Source organism: Glycine soja, chromosome 4 (assembly GCF_004193775.1).
Source record: "Glycine soja cultivar W05 chromosome 4, ASM419377v2, whole genome shotgun sequence".
Lineage (NCBI taxonomy): Eukaryota > Viridiplantae > Streptophyta > Magnoliopsida > Fabales > Fabaceae > Glycine > Glycine soja.
In genome coordinates this window covers 3,285,039-3,302,865 of record NC_041005.1, presented here as the reverse complement: position 1 = coordinate 3,302,865, position 17,827 = coordinate 3,285,039, and the positions used below count along the sequence as shown (strand labels likewise).

Genomic DNA, 17,827 nt, shown 5'->3' with positions numbered 1-17,827 from the left:
TAGTTTTATATATATTATTATTTAATCATAAACAATTATTTTTAAGTAATTATTTTAAAAATAAATAAACTTTTTATATATGGTGGATTATGATTGAATGATTTATATATTTTTTTTTTTACAATGCCATGCCAGTATGCAACCCTTGTTAATCTACTTTTAATATTGAAAAGAACAAAAATTTAGCAATTCAACATGAATAATATCCAGTATCCAGGCATCAGATGAATGTCCCTTATTATTTGGTTTAATTTCCTCGGATAATATTGGGTGTGGCAACTACCATCTACATTCAGTCTGAATCTATTTTTATACAGGACCCGAGCAATTAGACGTAGTAGCTATATATGGCAAAAAACTACTGAAAAGCAATTCACGGTGGTCACGGGTAACGGGGCCTCACGGGTATCGGTACATATTCAGAAGTCAAGTGCCCCTTTTGGTTTCACTATAAATTTCATCGCCCTAAACTCAAGTTAATTTAAGATATTCATTAGAATTAATTTAAATATGTACATTTCTAATAAACTTATCCTATCGATTTAAAATAAAATTTATTAAATGAATTTCATTCAAACATTAATTTAACTTAAATAAACTATCACTTAAGAAAAAAAGCAAATTGCCAGAAAATTGATACCGTAAAAGTTGACCAAATGGTAAAAACAAACATTTTTAAAAATATAGTTAAAAAGCATTTAATTTAAGAATTAAAGGTCAAAAATAGTTTTGTAGTAAGCCTGAGTCTCATATTCCAAATTAATTGAATAAAATAAAATAATCTTATTTCTTATTCCACTTCAAATAACAATAGTTTAATACCATTGTATTTAAATTCATTTTTACTAAAGAAGGTGATTTTGAAACTTGTCTTACTTTTTTGGGTGTTTGTAAATTAGACAACATATGATGACATGACATAGATTAAGGGCAGGGTTTTGTTGTTTTCACGTGATTTCTGACCTATACGCTCAGACAGCTGCTCCTCCTCTTGTATGAAATGGCATTGGCATCCCAAGAGAGGAAAATCACTTGATCTCCAACAATGCCGATTCATCCGCACTTATTACTCTTGCTACTACTGCTGCTTGCGTCCTCAAACGCCCACTGCTCCAAACTCCCCACCTTAGTTTTCACCGACGCAACCGCTCTCCTCGCCTTCAAACTAAAAGCCGACGTCAACGACCACCTTCACTTCTCCCCCCTCACGCGCGGCCTCCGCTTCTGCGCGTGGCAAGGCGTGGAATGCAACGGCCCCAAAGTGGTCCGTCTCGTTCTCCAAAACTTAGATCTCGGAGGCGCGTGGGCTCCCAACACACTCTCGCGTCTCGACCAGCTCCGCGTCCTCAGCTTGCAGAACAACTCACTCACCGGACCCTTACCTGACCTCACCGGTCTCTTCAATCTCAAAAGCCTCTTCCTCGATAACAACTACTTCACCGGTTCTCTCCCTCCCTCACTCTTCTCTCTCCACCGTCTCCGAAACTTGGATTTCTCCCACAACAACTTCTCCGGACCTATCTCCGCCGCGTTCACCTCCCTAGACCGCCTCCACAGCCTCCGTTTAAGCTTCAACTCTTTTAACGGTTCAATCCCTCCGTTTAACCAGTCCTCCCTAAAAGTCTTCGAAGTCTCCGGCAACAACCTCTCCGGCGCGGTTCCAGTGACTCCGACCCTGTTCCGTTTTCCGCCTTCCTCCTTCGCCTTCAACCCTAGCCTCTGCGGCGAAATCATCCGCGTGCAATGCCGTCCCGCACAGCCTTTCTTCGGACCCGCGGCGCCGCCCACGGCGGCGCTCGGCCAGAGCGCGCAGGTGCACGGCGTCAACGGCATAATCCGGCAGCCGTACGAGAAGAAGCGCCACGACCGGAGGGCGCTGATTATTGGCTTCTCGGCCGGAATATTCGTTCTGGTTTGCTCGCTGGTGTGCTTCGCGGCGGCGGTGAGGAAGCAGAGGAGCCGGAGCAAGAAGGACGGGAGGTCGGGGATTATGGCGGCGGATGAGGCGGCGACGGCGGAGGCTGCGGCGGTGATGCGGATGGAGATGGAGAGGGAGCTGGAGGAGAAAGTAAAGAGAGCGGAGGTGGCGAAGAGTGGGAGTTTAGTATTCTGTGCGGGTGAGGCGCAGGTGTATACGCTGGACCAGCTCATGAAGGGTTCAGCTGAACTTTTAGGGAGAGGGTGTTTGGGAACCACTTATAAGGCGGTTCTTGATAGCCGTCTGATGGTGACGGTGAAGCGCCTTGATGCGGGGAAAATGGCTTCGCATGCAACTAAGGAAGTGTTCGAGCGACACATGGAATCCGTTGGTGGCCTTCGACACCCCAATTTGGTTCCTCTTAGGGCTTATTTCCAGGCCAAGCACGAGAGGCTCATAATCTACGACTTTCAGCCCAATGGCAGCCTCTTCTCCCTCATACACGGTACCCTTCTCAAACTCACTCAGTTACCGACGACTCCTTTTACTGATTTTAAAATTTATTATTAAAGTGGGGTTTGTTTTCACATTTGTATTTTTAAGTGACCGTGTTTCATTGATAGGAACAAAATAATGGTGCGTGGAAAGTTTTTGAAATTCTCTTTTGCATGTGATTGCATTTTTGGATTTGATTGAGGTTAAGCTTTTCAACCAGTACCGAGAATCTTGCTGACTAGCTCGTAACTACGTAGGAATAGGAATTCTTTTGTGTTAATATAATATTTGTGGATCAATGGATTATTTTAAGATTGGATTTGATGGGGAATTAGTTAAACAAAGCATGGGTCTATGTTGGAGTGTCTGGTTTCTGTCGTGTAGCGAGCTGTTTTATAGCACCTTTCTTGTTTTGGGTCCTATGCGGACCGGTGCTGCTATTTCTTGTTTCTTAATGAAGTGTTTTTCTTTCTAACACCAGAAGATGACAACGGTGTTTTTATTTTTACTTCAGATTTGGACTTTGGCCATTGGCTGTTGGGGGCGGGGTAGATGTTAATTACGTTGGTAGATACCCGTTGAATTCGGGACAGGTTGAAAGGTGAACATGGGAATTATTATGTGGGGGTGATGATGGCACGGGCATTCATGTGCCATTAAATCTATATAAGCCGTTAGACCGGAGGAAGATCCCACGCCCTGATTGAGGAGTTTGAAATCACTGAACCATTTTGGCAGGACGCAGGAGGTGGAATCCAAGATGGTCGGTGATTTTAGATTTCTGACGTTTATCTAGTAGTCCTTTCCTTCTGAGGTCCCTACCATCTTTGCTGCATGCATCTACTTGTGTTGTATTCCTCAGTGAAAATTCTGAGGACCCTACCATCTTAGTGTGACTCCGGTTTTGAACTTCGCTAGATGCCCACCAAACTGCATATAATCAACTACCACGAATCCAACACCAATGTTACTAACCATTCTTGATTTTTCTTTGTTTTCTATTAACATTAAGGCTTGACTTTTGCTATTTATTTCCTACGTTAAAATGAGTAATCCAATACCGTACCTAAATGGAGTGTTTCATACTCTCCTACACATGATTGACTTACATAAACATGACATCAAAGAACTAGAAATGATCCATTGATAATTGCTAACTTTTTGGTGCAGGTTCGAGATCAAGCAGGGCAAGGCCATTGCATTGGACATCGTGCTTAAAAATAGCAGAGGACGTAGCACAAGGTCTGGCCTTCATCCACCAGGCATGGAGACTGGTCCATGGCAATCTCAAGTCCTCCAATGTTCTCCTTGGACCAGATTTTGAGGCATGCATTACAGATTACTGCCTTTCTGTGTTGACACACCCATCCATATTTGATGAAGATGGGGATTCAGCAGCATACAGAGCTCCGGAGACTCGCAACCCCAATCATCACCCAACCCACAAATCCGATGTTTATGCGTATGGGATTTTGTTGCTTGAGCTTCTGACGGGGAAATTTCCCTCCGAGCTCCCATTCATGGTTCCTGGTGACATGTCAAGTTGGGTGAGGTCCATCAGGGATGACAATGGGAGCGAAGATAACCAAATGGACATGCTTCTTCAGGTGGCTACAACTTGTAGCTTGACCTCACCGGAGCAGAGGCCAACTATGTGGCAGGTCTTGAAGATGTTGCAGGAAATCAAAGAGATTGTACTATTGGAGGATAGTAGTGAATTGGACATACGCAGTAGTAATGCCATGCCTTAGTCTTATTTTATTTTTCTTAATTTTTTTTTTCGGTTTAATTATGTGATAAACGGTGGATAGAAGGACAGAAGAGTAGTATATTAACCGGGTAAAAAAATTAAGAAAGAAATCCATAAATTATACTTTGTTGTATTCCTTAAATAGAATTTACCATCTTGGTATTAACTTTGTAGGTTTGGGAGAGCGCATAACGTCCCTTTTTTGGGCTTTGTATATCGCTGCTTGGGTTGGGAAGTTTAAAGAAAATATTGTCATTCTTGGTTGTTTAAACTTTATTCAGCTTTTGTTGTTTAGTGCTGAAAGCTATCGGCTGTGGGGCGGTCAAGTAGCCAGAGAAATTCACTGCATCCCATTTTCGTCAAGTGTACAGCTAGCTGAGCGTGTCACTACAGAATTCTGCATCCGGGCTAACGAGTAAATTTCTATTTATAATTTCCAAGGTGCCAATTTGGGGCATTCTTGTTTTATCTGTTTTTCCTTTATTATTTACTATGGCAATGGGTCCGTAGGATTATCCCGTGTCAATTAAAATAGATATGCATTGCATTTTGTTCCTTTAGATATGCATTGCATTTTGTTCCTTTGGAAGTGGGTTTCTATTGGGCTTAGCCCAGCGATGTGTCCAGGGACAAGAGGCCCGACGAATTCTTACTATCGTCCATCATTGATGTCGTCTCGTCTCGGAAGTTTAAATTTCATAGGGAAAGGGAACTGAGCAGAGTGAGTGAGTGAGACAGCCACGTACAATATATGTTGAAATAAGGCGGAACTCGACCTACACAATACTGGACACTGCTTTGAAGATCCAAAATGCTTGAGTAGCAGGATAATGAGTATAACGATGAGTTTGGTAAGGGGAACGTATGCCAACATATGATCTATGTCATGTGTTGACAAATTTTGTTCTTTCAAGATATTTTATGATGTTATTTTGCGTATTTCTGATACCTCTAGCATTTATACGATGGAGGTATTTTAAAATTGCAAAATACTTTACTGATTAGCTCTGCCTAATACTTTCTCTGTCCCTTTTTAATTGTCAAAATTTTGGAAAGTTTTTGCAAAATTGAATATCACATTAATATTATTTTATTAATTATACCATTACTGTGCCTTTTAATCTTTAATTAATTTACACGTATATTTATTGTGGAGTGAGAAAAAAGGAGGTAAAATAGAAAATCACACAACAGAATCAAGAAAATTGATTGTATTCTTGATTTCTACAAAATAATCTTAAACAACAAATAAAAAGAAACGGCAAGTCCTGTGAACCACATTAGGCAAAAAGTTAAATTCTTTTTCTTCTCTGTAAAGATTTTTTAGCATCATCAAAATAGCAGGCAGACTTGACAAATATCTTTACTTAGAGTCGCCCTTATTAGCAGGCTTAAGAGGACATGAGACAGTTGCTGATGTTATTATACAATCTGTATGGTAGAATATCTTTCAATATAGTAGCTAATGTTCTTTACACACAAGAAGCACTAGAGAATTTAAAAAAAAAAAACTACACAAGAATTTCCTTCTGTTATGTGACAAATGCTACAACACATAACCTATCAACAAAATCAATTTGCTTAAACACAATAGGAGCGTAAGAGTTTGCAGTACGGAATAAAGTACACAATAAGCTTCCCAAGACTTGACAAAAGAATCTTCCCATTGTTTCTTTGTAGTGTTAGTATGAACAGAGACTATTTTCCAAAGATAGTTTCTGTCCAGAATCTACGACTGACTTCAAGCAAGCGACATCTTTGTTTTTTTCATTATTTGGGTATCTCCGTCCAAACATCACATTTCAACATACCTCCAAGATGCTCCATATGCACAAATTATGGCAAAATTTCCAAGATCTGGACAGCATTATTCAATACTGACAGGTATATACATTTCTTCAGCAACCAATTATATTACACTGTTGCAAGAAACGAGGAATGTCAGATCGATGCATCTTTACAACTTTACCATAAAAAGAAGTGTTTGGATAACAATTTTCAAGTCATATATAACTAATGATTAGCACATAATTATATAAAAAAATGAAAAAGATAAGGGTCGGATACGTATTCGTTCAAAGAAGGATATTGGAGGATATAATTTTGCAAGAACATATGTTCGGCAATGACGGAATGGTTTGCATGAAATTTTTATTAAAGACATAAATTTAAAATGGGTTACTGCTTATTACCTGCTCCTAGTGCCCTGTTATTTCCAATGCCATGTGTCTAGGATAATTCTTGTGGGTCGAAAGATACCGAGCCACATGAACTGGGCTGATCCTAAAAAAGATCACCTGATACGTGACAAAGCCTGTGAGCGTGGTTTTGTTCTCATGATTGTCTCATCACTGTGTCGTATCCATTCTGAAAGTCTCCATGGTTTCTGCCACTTCCACTTGAACTGTAGTAACCACTGATGATGACTTCTTTTCCACCTCCATAACTTTCCAGAAGCTTGTCCTACAATTGCTAGTTTTTTCATTGACAACTGTCCGATGGGTACCATCTGCATTACCAGCAAATTCACATCCGTATCCAATAAAAGACTTGTACAGATTCAAATGAAGATTAACTTACCCTTCTACCCTGATCTACAAATGCTGCTGATTCTCTCACCAAACCATTGGCAACCCCTGGCGTGTATTTTAGCTGTTTAGGCACTGGCATAGACACTGGTGATAAGAGCCCCTTCATGTCTTCAGCATATTGTTTCGATGGATTTGGGGAGTCTCCCTGTTGAAGTTGAGTGATGATAAGTTAAGTAGTTAACTGCAGAGGAAGCAATAATTTGACAACCAATGCTATGATATACAAAAGTAAAAAAATGCAACCAAAAAGTTTGCTGCAACAACCACAAAATCTCAGCTGCCACTCATTATGACAATAATTGGCAGAATCCTAATAAAGGAGACAGTTGTGACTCATGAGAAACTATGAAGCTATGAGAAAATCCTTATGGTCTATAAGTAATGTAACATAATTGTCCTATTCTTCTACTAAGTACTGGAAACCTTAAAACTATGCAAAATAGAGGTTAAACTTTCAACTTCAAATTCATTTATAATCAAGCTCCAAAGGTCTCTGATTCAGGTAGCAGTAGCATCATGACAGTGTAAGCCTAAAGATCAAAGAATCTCATTATTTTGGTTTACTTTGATTACTGTGCTGATTCTACTAGTTCAAGACATTACTTGACTTAATATTTGCGGGTACAAGGATTAGTCAGCTGTTACTTCTGTTCACATTATATGTCTCGAGTATTTTGATCAATTTGTCAAGGTTTAATAGGTCAAGTATTAAGGTATAGTTGGTTGAGTTAATGAGGAACTGAAAATAAGGAGATAAAAATTTGGAATTAAGCTTTACACTTGTTTAGTAAACCAAAAATGTGGAGCGGCTGATAATGGAATACAACTTTTTTTTGTCTCTGGGCTAAATTTTTTTTGTCTCTCGTCACCAAGATGTGTGACAACGACCTTTTATGTGTGATACCCGAGAACTGAAGAACCTTAGGTGCCCTGCCGAGGTTAATTTCTTCTACTCCTACAAGACTAATATTTTTTTCTTCAACTTGATCAGGTGCCTGGATCTGATTCTTTGACAGACAGCACTATAATTATTTATTTATTTTATACCCTAGTTTGTTTTTGCTTGAATCTACTCTAGAACCCATAAAATCCTAAATCCAAAAATTTGCAGACTGTTCACAGCCTGGGAGCAGCACTCAATATCAACAATTAAACACCAAAGTATAAAGTTCAGGCATCTGTCTTCCTAATAGTAGGTTTAGTTTGCAGACAGCACTACAATTAGTTATTTGTTTATTCTAAACCATAGTTGATTTTTTGCTTGAATCTATTCTAGAATCCATCAAATCCTAAATCCAATTTTATACTGTTCATATCCAGGGAGCAGCACTCAATCAATATTTAAGCACCAAAGTATAAAGTTCTGACATATCTCCCTAAATCATAGGCTTCTTGGCATATAATGCTTCGCCAAGTAACACTAATCTTACAGATGGTGGTGTAGCCAATGTGGTTCCAACAGCTTGCTCTCTTACTTTTAGCTCCTTCTCAACTTCCTTTCTCTTCATCTCGCTTTGCCGTAAGAGACCAACAAGTTCTTTGATTTGATCTTTCATTTCCCTGATCTCCATGTCCTTCTCCCAGAGTTGGCACCTATTGTTAACATAGGAACTCAATACTTCAAATTTCAAGACTATACAGTATAGCCTATGCCAATGTCACTATGAAATACTCAATAAAATATACGAGTTTATACAGTAATTTAACATGACTTCTGATGTCATATATTCCACTTGTTATCATACATCTGTGCCTTTTGTTCAATTATCTTATTTCTAGAGCATTGAAAAAAATGCTAATAAAAGAGAGAAAAGGTCTAGGTCAAAGCACCTAGCATCTGCAACAGAATTAAACATATATTGAAGCAAATTCTTGGCTTCTCCCATAGAGCGCAACTGATTCCAGCGTCCACGATTAGAGAAGGCTCGTTCTCTTTCTTCTGCCTCAGAAAGTTGAGAAGCCATTGCTACAAGTGAATTAGATGATATGCTCAGCATGTTCTCAAGTGAAGCTATTCTGGCCATTCTTGCATTTGGTGACATGGAGGATGCCCTAGAAAGATAAATTTTATAAGTAACCAGGAAAACAGATGTTATCCTTCACATATCCCATGCATTATTATTTCAAAGATCCAATATTTTCAAGAATTTGAGAGGTAGGCATTAGCAAATTAAATTAAATTTATACAAAAATAAAATTAACCTGGCAAATCCATTCTTTCTTGGAGGACCGCGACCCTTTGCAGCAAACTCATTTACTTGCTTCAGCATGGCCAATTCCTCTGCAAGGGCAGCTCGCCTGAAGATTGCATTATAAAATTATAAACTACCCAATATAGATCAATCAGTAGCAAAAATAAGTACTGAACATGTGTTACATACACTTGGCTTTGTTTCTCATACTCAAAACGAACTTCATGCTCTTTTACCATGACTTCTAGTTCATGATCAAGCCACCGTTGTAAAGATTTCTCATTGCTCTAAAGATGAAGCTCAAAAACTTTGTTAAGACCACATGATATTAAAGCCAATCTAAGAGAAGGAAGGAGAGTTCATTACCTGACCATTTGTTCCACTTCCATTCATTGTAACTGAAAGATGAAAAAGAATTTGAATATTAAACAAAAGAGTACATGCAATTCATTAAAAGACAGTCCTTTTTATTTAAGACATTTTAAAAGAACATCCATTTCTAACGGTCTAATAAGCCAAAACCTGATAAATTAATATCCCATACAAGTGAAAATATAAAATTACTAAAAATGAATATCTTCTGTCTTAGACTTTCAAAAACTTGAATTGATTATTGTCCATATAAAAAATCACACCTAAAGTTTCTCGGCTGGAAGTTTTACGTGCTTCTAACAACTCCTTTAACCTCTTGGTGGCCATTGCAGCTTCTTCAGTTTTTCTCTGAAGAACCTGAAAGATATACACATTTATTTAAACACAAGCAGTTAATCTTGTATCATCCATGACAATCACAAAAGTCAACATTAACATCAATTGTTGGTTCTCAGAATCAGTCCTTTTTCCTATTATGAATTTTGCATGTTGAGTGGAAAACATAAAAGGAAGTATTCACCACATGTCTATTTGATTTATATAACTTAAAAAGAAGACATGTCTCTCTGCATATTTGACATCATCTAAAATATGCATATGCTAATTTTAAGCACGAGTGAATATTAATCTTTAAGAGTGTACGGATAACTCATAACCAAGTAGAAACACTTTAGAAATGCACGAATTCAACTTCATTTTCTAAACATGATTTTTTGGGGGGAACTTTTTGGAAGGTAGTACCTCTAAATTCAACCATATTACACATCTAACGGTTCTAGAATCAAGACTTCAATTCATTTGAACAATCTTTCTTTACTTTTCATTACACTTATTTGAACAAAAACTCAAAAATAAAATACAAACGCAGACTCTAACAGTCTTTTAGTAATTAACAAATACAGCATGGAAAAAGTCCCCCCGCTCCCAGCTAAAAAAAGCCACTGTAGGGGGGAAAACTCTCCCACCACAGTTTTCTCAATCTTAATATTTATCCCTAATGTAGACAAAATCATCATTCTTGGGGATTAGAGATTATTAAGAATTTGAAATAAACACTAAACAATTTTCTCAAGGTCAAAGTGAACCTATTGCTAAAGTTAGCATACTTATTAAATACTTGCAGGAGCATCTTCTAAGGGGAAGTCTATGTATAAATGCTTAAAATTACTCCAATTTGTCAAGAGCATTAGCAAAAGCCAATTTCATATCGCGGGAGATTAATTTTATAAAGTATGCAAAGCAAAAATATTATGTAAAACATTGTAAAAATCAAACAACTTAGAAATACTTGCCAATTTCTGCCGCTGATTTAAAGCCTGCAGCTTGTGTCTTTCATACTCATTTCTTCTTCCCTCCTTCTTTAACTGCTTTTGCAAAGGCAAGGTGATCAATTATCACATTATATATAAGTGAAAAATAAGATTGCCTCTAAATATAACTTTTGTATATGCTATTTGCAAGGTTTGGAGTAGATGAGTAGTCAGGACTCAAACTTCAAATTATGCAAGAATTGATGTTTATTATTTTACAAAGAAACATTAAATTGATAACTAAGATGTTGTTAAGAAGTAGCTTGAACAAATTCAAGAAACTGAAAAAAGAGGAAGCTCAACATACTTGCAACAGCTCTTTCTCTCTTGAAGCCTTCCACTGCCGAAACTGTTCGGCTTCTTGTTTTATCCTTTGCTGCAATTGAACCTGCAACATTATTCAGGTAATAATGGAGAGAGTGTATTAAGTGATTTTACAACCATGGATTAGAAGAAATACAACATTAAACCTTTTGGGCCTTTATACACTGTATTTCATCTTGCAGTCTCTTTGCTGCTTCATCACTTTTTTGCTTTTGCTTCAGAAGTTGGACCTGACTCTCTTGCTTCTTCTTCAGATCCAGAATCTAGTGGGCATTGTTTTGAAAAGTTTTTTGGTAATTTAGAATATCTTCTGAAATAGAAAATAAATTTTAATTTTAATATAAAAATTTGAGGATGAGGCACCTGTGCTTCAAGTGCTTTCAATTTTTGGGCATGGATATCCTCTAATTTCTGTGTATGTCCATCAGTATTGGCAGCAAGATTTTCAACTTCAGCCAAAAGACAATCTCTCTCTCGCTACATTCATAAATCAAGCACATATATGAATTTTAATTTTTTTTTTGTAGTGTTAAATAAATTTGCATAACTGATATTGAACCTGAACTACTCTCTTCTCATCCTCTAATTCCGTTATCTTTCTTCCAAAGTGCTGCTTGAGTACTTCAGCATCAGATATTCCAAAAAGCTTCATCTCAGACTGTATAGACATCAATACACTAATATGTAAACTAGTAAAATACATCACAGGAGAAAATATAGAAGAAACTTCTAAAAGAATCTAACTATAATATTTTCTAATTCTCCAATAATGTTGGTAGAAAACCATTCTACTGCTTAAGTGATATGCTTTGCTTTTGTTGTCTTGTTAAATTATTTAGTTCCCATATGATGAATAATCTGATAATTTTCAATAGCATAACAAACTTAATAACATATGTGCCGACGTTACAAAAAAAATGGACTCAAGTATTATACAATCATTTACTAAGGGGCACCCATTTCAAGCATCAGAAATAAATTTCTCACAATAAGGTTTGTGAAATTATAGAAAAAAAAGTTGCTCATGGTTGTGTTGATTTTAATACACTAGTGATTGATGCATAGTGTGTCATGGGTATGTATGTAATTACACATATACACTGCAACAACCTCTTTCTGCTGCAAGCGTTTATTCAATTCATGTAACTCTCTATCCATACTATTCTGTAGAAGTGTGTGCTCCCACTCTTTTGCCACTTCTTCAATTTCCCTAGAATCACCTGTTAAAATGGCAATTAGTACCCTGAATCATAGCAGTGAAAGAGGTTGACAAAGAACTGAGCAACTGCATGTTTTTAGAAGGCCAAAGAAGAGGCTTACCCACGGTTTCACTTATTGGATATTCAGCTTCTGTGATAGGTAAGCTCCTCTTAACTGCATCAGTCTTCACAATGTATGTGCTACCATCCTGGAAAAAAAAGGTTTAAACCATGCATGCATAAATTATCAAGCCAATATCCTGAACTCACTTTAATAAGTGGAATGTAAAAATACTGAGATGAGATGAAAGGACAAAGATAGGCATCAAAACAGTATCCGAGAAAACTATTCTTAGTTAAAGATGAATATTAGCATAAAGTAAGAGAAAGTATGAGACATACATAAGCTTCCCTTTCACTTTGTTCTACAATAGAGCATCTACTACGGTATTCATGAAGTTCACGGCAAAGATCTTCATTAGCAGCTTCAAGCCAAGCAATTCTTTCCTTAAGGACCTACATAATCAGTTATAAGATGATTATTTATTTATGATAAATACAAACCATTTCAATGTTTGCAATTAAAGTAAATCATATTACAAGTCTCTACACAAATAGAGGCACAAAATCCAATGAAGCCTAAAGCACCTTTCTTTTGAGTATTGATTGGTATCCAACAATTCACCATTAAACTAAACCATTTAATGCTACTACTAGCCTATTATAATAAATATATTGAAGGAATCAAGACATCACTTAAGATTAAAGTTAATTTGATCCAACTACCTGAACTTCCTCAGAAGAGCCGCCAGCACGAGCACAAAGTTCTGCCTGCAAATACTCAAGTTGTTGTCGCATTTTTAGCATCTCATTGGACATGGGGTCTCTATTGATCTACAGAAGAACAAACAAGCCAACATCAATCAAAACAAAATTATCTTGATTTGCCAAATGAAAGACGGGGAACAAAAATTTATGCAGACACTTACAACAGGCTTATTTTTTATGTTGCGTGCACGGTTTGCATACTTCAAAGTGTTAAGGGTTTCCTCAGCATTAATATCAGCAGGACTTATGCAGGCTGAAATAGAAATGTCATTTTACGTAAGAAGATTAGAAGAAAATCAAAACATATATTTAACAAAAGCTTGTATTAAGATGCAACATGAAAGGTTTTGAAGAAAAAGAGTAGCACAGAACAGAGAATTCTAATTCTTGCTATCAATCATTCATTACCACAGAGAAGTTGCAAGAAGTTCAAATCTGCTGAAAAATAATTTATTTCCAGTGTAGGGGAAAAAAGTTTGAGAATGTAAAATACAAAATCAAGAGTTTATGCGTTATTATGGCATTTGTTAATACATCTATAACATTCAAGCCTCCCTTGTACTTTTTCTCATAAGAAAGACACAATTGTGTTCATGAATGTGAACATTAAAGAGCTAAAAGGGATTAAAAATCAGATTGGTAATTTGATATCTGTGCTGAAGATTAGACATGTTTATTTGAAGCTAAAGGCCACTTAAGGGACCTAAGAAGTATAGTATTTGCTGGTATACGAAAAAGTAAGAGAAACAACTGACCTATCATGACAGTTCTGCTGTTACCTCCTAGTGAATCCTGCAAAATCATTTAACTTTCATCTATAAATATCAAATAATAAAAATGATTAAACTAAAAGATCAAAGAAAGAAAAATTGAAAACAAAATGTTTCGTACACATGTTTCCTTTCTTATATTTTCTTCTTTTATCAGCAATAATTATTTCTCTTATCTAGGAAATTGAAATATTTCAGTTGAGAATGAACCAGATTCAACATAGGTGAGTGTTTGTGATACAAAAGGATATGTTTGTAGCATAACACAGCCAGAAAATACAAGTGATAGGCCCATAACAATTGGGTCTCCAATCAAGTTGCATAGGAGAAGGAAGGGAAGAAATGAGAACATAATTGGGAATACAAATTCTCAATTCTGTTAGAGAGGAAGTGGAGGGATCTAACAGAATGGACAGCTGTCGCAAGGAGATTGTAGATGGAGGTGTTGTGAATCATGCAAGGGAACGTGAATATGAAAAGGATGAGGGGGTGCTATGGGGGGGAGGGAGGGAAAGATTTTAGGGTGTGGGCAGAGGAGCCTTCTTTGATATATTTTCTTTTTTCAGAGTTTCCATTCCACAGCATTTTAAAGCTCATGCTATCAGTTACGATTCTCTATCCTTTTTAATTCTGTAGTACATGTCTGAGTTCCTATAAAGGAGCTTCCTATGGATTTATATGATGATTTTGCAGAAATGACTGATAGAGTGCACACTGATTCTTGTCCAAACAAAATACATTTTACATCATAATAAAGAAAAGTGTGTTCTGCAAAAAGGAAGCTAAATATAAAGATATCAAACCTGCAAAAGCCTAGTAAGTTTACTATCCCTATATGGAACATGAACACCTTCCTTTCGCTTCTTTTCATCACCAAGTGCACTAATAACATTACCAAGTGCTAGGAGGCCTTTGTTAATGTGAACTCCTGTTTGAAAGATTAAATTACTAGTGAATATGTGTTCTCAAAAGCATGCTTGAACGATAAAGGTGAAAAAATGTCCCAAACTAACCTTCCTTAAAACGCAGACCATCTGACCCCGTTCTTTTAGCTCGTTCTGATCCAGCAAGATCTACTAAGTGCAACTTGGCACAAAGATACTCTTCATTCATGGTATCATTTGAACAGCTGTCACCAGGAATATTGAGCTTGCGCATTTGCTCTAATGTGATCGTGAAGATGGCATGAGATCGACTAGTTGGACACATAAAAGAAGAAGAATAAGTAATAGACCTCCAGCAGAATAAACAATAACAGCAGTTTGAGGCAAAACTTTTTAATAATGGATTGGTACCAGCAAGTAAATTGCTGGAAGCTTCATAGCAAAAGTGATTAGTGGTCTTGCCAAATTGCAAGCATTCTTGCAGAGACAAAAGATCCATGCATTAATTATGAGTAAATAGTTTATGCACTAAAGTGTAAAGGGCTTTTACACTATCATCCAATCACAAACCACCGTGTATGGCAAGTTTATTGACTTTTACAATAATTTCCTTAAAAGGCATACAAACTTACCATACAGTGTAAAGAAATTACACTAATTATTTACTATAATAACCAGAAATCCAAAGCATTTCATACATAGCTTATTGTTAAGTCAATCTCGCTGTTGGATGCTTAAACTGCCAGTACAGTTTAGAACATAGGAATGTTAAAGGTAAACAATACACAATTTTATCAGTTAGTTATTGATTTCCTATCTTGCAGTCATATGTTATCCAAAGGTAGTTAATCAGATGAAAAATATTTCACGACTAATCTGTGTAGTTCAAATAAGAGAAGAAAAATGCATTATCAACCTAGATTGGTTGTTCATATTTGTGCTCCCAGTTGCTCTGCTCAATGATCCCTGTTCCAAGCAAGCAGCCATTTCTTTTAGTGTTGCTACACTAACTTCGGTAGATCCTGCAAGGGTGATGACACCATTTGATGTCTCACGAATTTGTATTGGTGGCTTCCCAGGAGAGGTCATTTTTCCTGCATGTCCGTTTGCAGTTTCTGGTTTACTCATGGAGGAGGGATCCAGCAAGTCTCTTACTTCTTCTTTAAGAATCTTTTCACAATTAAATGTTATTGTCAGATACTTAATCTAAATATTATTGCGCATATAAAATCTATTAGCTTCATATACTAAAGCACAACTAAACAATGAAAACCATGCTGCAAGCAGTAACGACCTGATTGACACACCTCAATAAAGGAAACATGCAACTGAAAATCAATCTGGTGCTTTAGGGTCCCAATTTTGCTAAACAAAACATTCATAACTTGGGGTACTATTCCTGTTTGACAACCATCCTTAAAGCCAGTTCCCATGGTGTACGTTTTCCCAGAACCTGTCTGCAGTGGAGTGAAAGTGTCAAATGCAAAAGAGACCACCAGTCTAGTGGCATGTAACTTCTGTTTCCTTTAGCAGTAACTATACCTGACCATATGCGAGAACAGTAGCATTATATCCTTGAAACAAACCATCAATAAGGGGAGCTACACATTCTTCAAACATGGAACTTGAGGGAGAACCGGTGCTTCCATAAACATGATCAAATGTAAAGGAGTGAGCACCAATTTGTACCTGTATTATGGTGACAATTAGAATATGATCACTAGCTTTCTTTGAAAATAAGAGAATCACTAAACAGATTTCTATTGGAGATAATATATATATATATATATATATATATATATATGTATATACACAGAAATATCCATTGTAATGACTTTATAAAGAAGAAGAAATTCTACACCAAAAAAAAAAAAACTGCCGATAATATCTGAGGCGATACAGCAGTGTAATTTTAACATTAGAAACCGAAAAACAGGAACGGCAAAAATAACGCAGCAAGCAATGGAACCAAAGTCCTGATGATGCAAAAAAATTAAAGAGCTACTTTCATTCACAAATCTTCCTACCCGTGGTAATCAATTATGTTCAATTAGTGTGCCTCTGCAAAGTTGCGTAGAATGATTGATGAATTATTACCATAGAATATATATATATATATATATATATATATATATATATATATATATATATATATATATATATATATATATATAGTTAACTGTTCAAAATACTGCATCATAGTAACTTTACGGACTGAAGATCGTACGAAACAAAAAAGCGAAACTGCCAAACAGGGTAAAAGCCTTCTTCACCTTCTCTCGTTGAAAATACAAGACGAAATATAGCTACCAAAAACACAGTAATAAAAAAAAAAAAAAAAAAAAAGCTACCAAATGCAAACCTTATTTCCCCAAAAATAACGCTTCAGAAACTTACGAGTCAAGCCTAAGTAAGGCTAGAATGACAGAAGGCAGAAATAGACACGAGTCAAAAATATCCAAATTAGGTAAGTATATCAGATCACAAAAGTGATTCCAATTCCGAACTCTATAACGCATGTTTAGTTGCGTAAGCAGTTTCGGATCCAGATCTCTCACATTAATACTAGCTAGAATGCGGAACTGAAACACTGTCAAGTCAACGACAATGCACTTCAGTTCGTATTCACATTTGACTATAGCGAAGGTTAAACGACACGATTGAGTTGAGAGAGTAAGTGCACCTGCGGCTTCCCTGAAACGACGGTGACGCAGTCTTTGCATCCTTGAAGCTTCTCGTCGGCGATGAGTGGCCGTACATGAACCGCGACCTTGACGCAGCAATCTTCCCCTGCTTCCATGGGGAAGCAGCGTAGTAACAGAGACACAGAGAGAGAGAGAGAGTGTGTGTGTATCAGAGATGAATTCGGTTGCAGGAGAAAGGTGTGAAACAGAGAGAGTGTTGTTCCTCCGACAATGCTAGAGAGAGAAAGTAATATAATTAGAAGAGGTGAGAGAGAGCGTGTGGGAAAAAAGGGTAGTTGTGGAAACGAAAGGGCCTCATAAGCGACGCGCGCCAGGTATCTGTAAGAACAACAACCACCATCATTTTCCCTTCACCTTCACTGCATTGTGGTCGCGTGCTTTCAACCTTTTCTCACCTTTTTCCCCAATTTACCCCTCCTCAACGACCCTGTACAACTGTACCCCCGCATCAAAGCTTCTCTTGCCGTATTTACCATTTTACCCGCACCC

At 37.0% G+C, this 17,827-nt stretch overlaps 2 protein-coding genes across 3 annotated transcripts; one reads left to right on the top strand and one right to left on the bottom strand.

Moving 5' to 3' along the window:
* Nucleotides 1-887: 887 nt before the first annotated feature.
* LOC114408728 (probable inactive receptor kinase At5g67200) lies at nucleotides 888-4,457 on the top strand. The gene is made up of 2 exons (XM_028371878.1): nucleotides 888-2,423; nucleotides 3,584-4,457. Exons 1-2 carry the CDS (start codon nucleotides 1,046-1,048, stop codon nucleotides 4,162-4,164), a joined length of 1,959 nt encoding a protein of 652 aa, XP_028227679.1. The 5' UTR covers nucleotides 888-1,045; the 3' UTR covers nucleotides 4,165-4,457.
* A 1,053-nt stretch (nucleotides 4,458-5,510) lies between these two features.
* On the bottom strand, nucleotides 5,511-17,433 carry LOC114408727 (kinesin-like protein KIN-4A). Of its 2 annotated transcripts, XM_028371875.1 has the most exons (26): nucleotides 17,317-17,433; nucleotides 16,176-16,322; nucleotides 15,941-16,090; nucleotides 15,550-15,803; nucleotides 14,763-14,944; nucleotides 14,553-14,677; nucleotides 13,735-13,771; nucleotides 13,141-13,232; nucleotides 12,938-13,045; nucleotides 12,554-12,667; nucleotides 12,273-12,360; nucleotides 12,063-12,172; nucleotides 11,512-11,610; nucleotides 11,316-11,429; nucleotides 11,099-11,215; nucleotides 10,936-11,016; nucleotides 10,611-10,682; nucleotides 9,582-9,675; nucleotides 9,313-9,344; nucleotides 9,136-9,233; nucleotides 8,957-9,052; nucleotides 8,585-8,806; nucleotides 8,185-8,347; nucleotides 6,744-6,899; nucleotides 6,356-6,672; nucleotides 5,511-6,082 (listed from the first exon to the last, which is right to left on the bottom strand). In XM_028371875.1, exons 1-25 carry the CDS (start codon nucleotides 17,431-17,433, stop codon nucleotides 6,457-6,459), a joined length of 3,084 nt encoding a protein of 1,027 aa, XP_028227676.1. In that variant the 3' UTR covers nucleotides 5,511-6,082; nucleotides 6,356-6,456. The 2 variants fall into 2 exon arrangements, with proteins under 2 accessions (XP_028227676.1, XP_028227677.1); XM_028371876.1 differs by lacking the exons at nucleotides 16,176-16,322; nucleotides 17,317-17,433 and having other exon boundaries at nucleotides 15,928-16,087.
* Nucleotides 17,434-17,827: the final 394 nt, after the last annotated feature.

Coding starts and splice junctions, on each gene's coding strand:
- LOC114408728 (XM_028371878.1), top strand. CDS start 1,046: ATGCCGATTCATCCGCACTTATTACTCTTGCTACTACTGCTGCTTGCG. Junction 2,424..3,583: donor CCTCTTCTCCCTCATACACG/GTACCCTTCTCA, acceptor TTTTTGGTGCAG/GTTCGAGATCAAGCAGGGCA.
- LOC114408727 (XM_028371875.1), bottom strand. CDS start 17,433: ATGGAAGCAGGGGAAGATTGCTGCGTCAAGGTCGCGGTTCATGTACGG. Junction 16,091..16,175: donor CTGTTCTCGCATATGGTCAG/GTATAGTTACTG, acceptor ACTCCACTGCAG/ACAGGTTCTGGGAAAACGTA. Junction 9,234..9,312: donor GAAGTGGAACAAATGGTCAG/GTAATGAACTCT, acceptor CTTCATCTTTAG/AGCAATGAGAAATCTTTACA.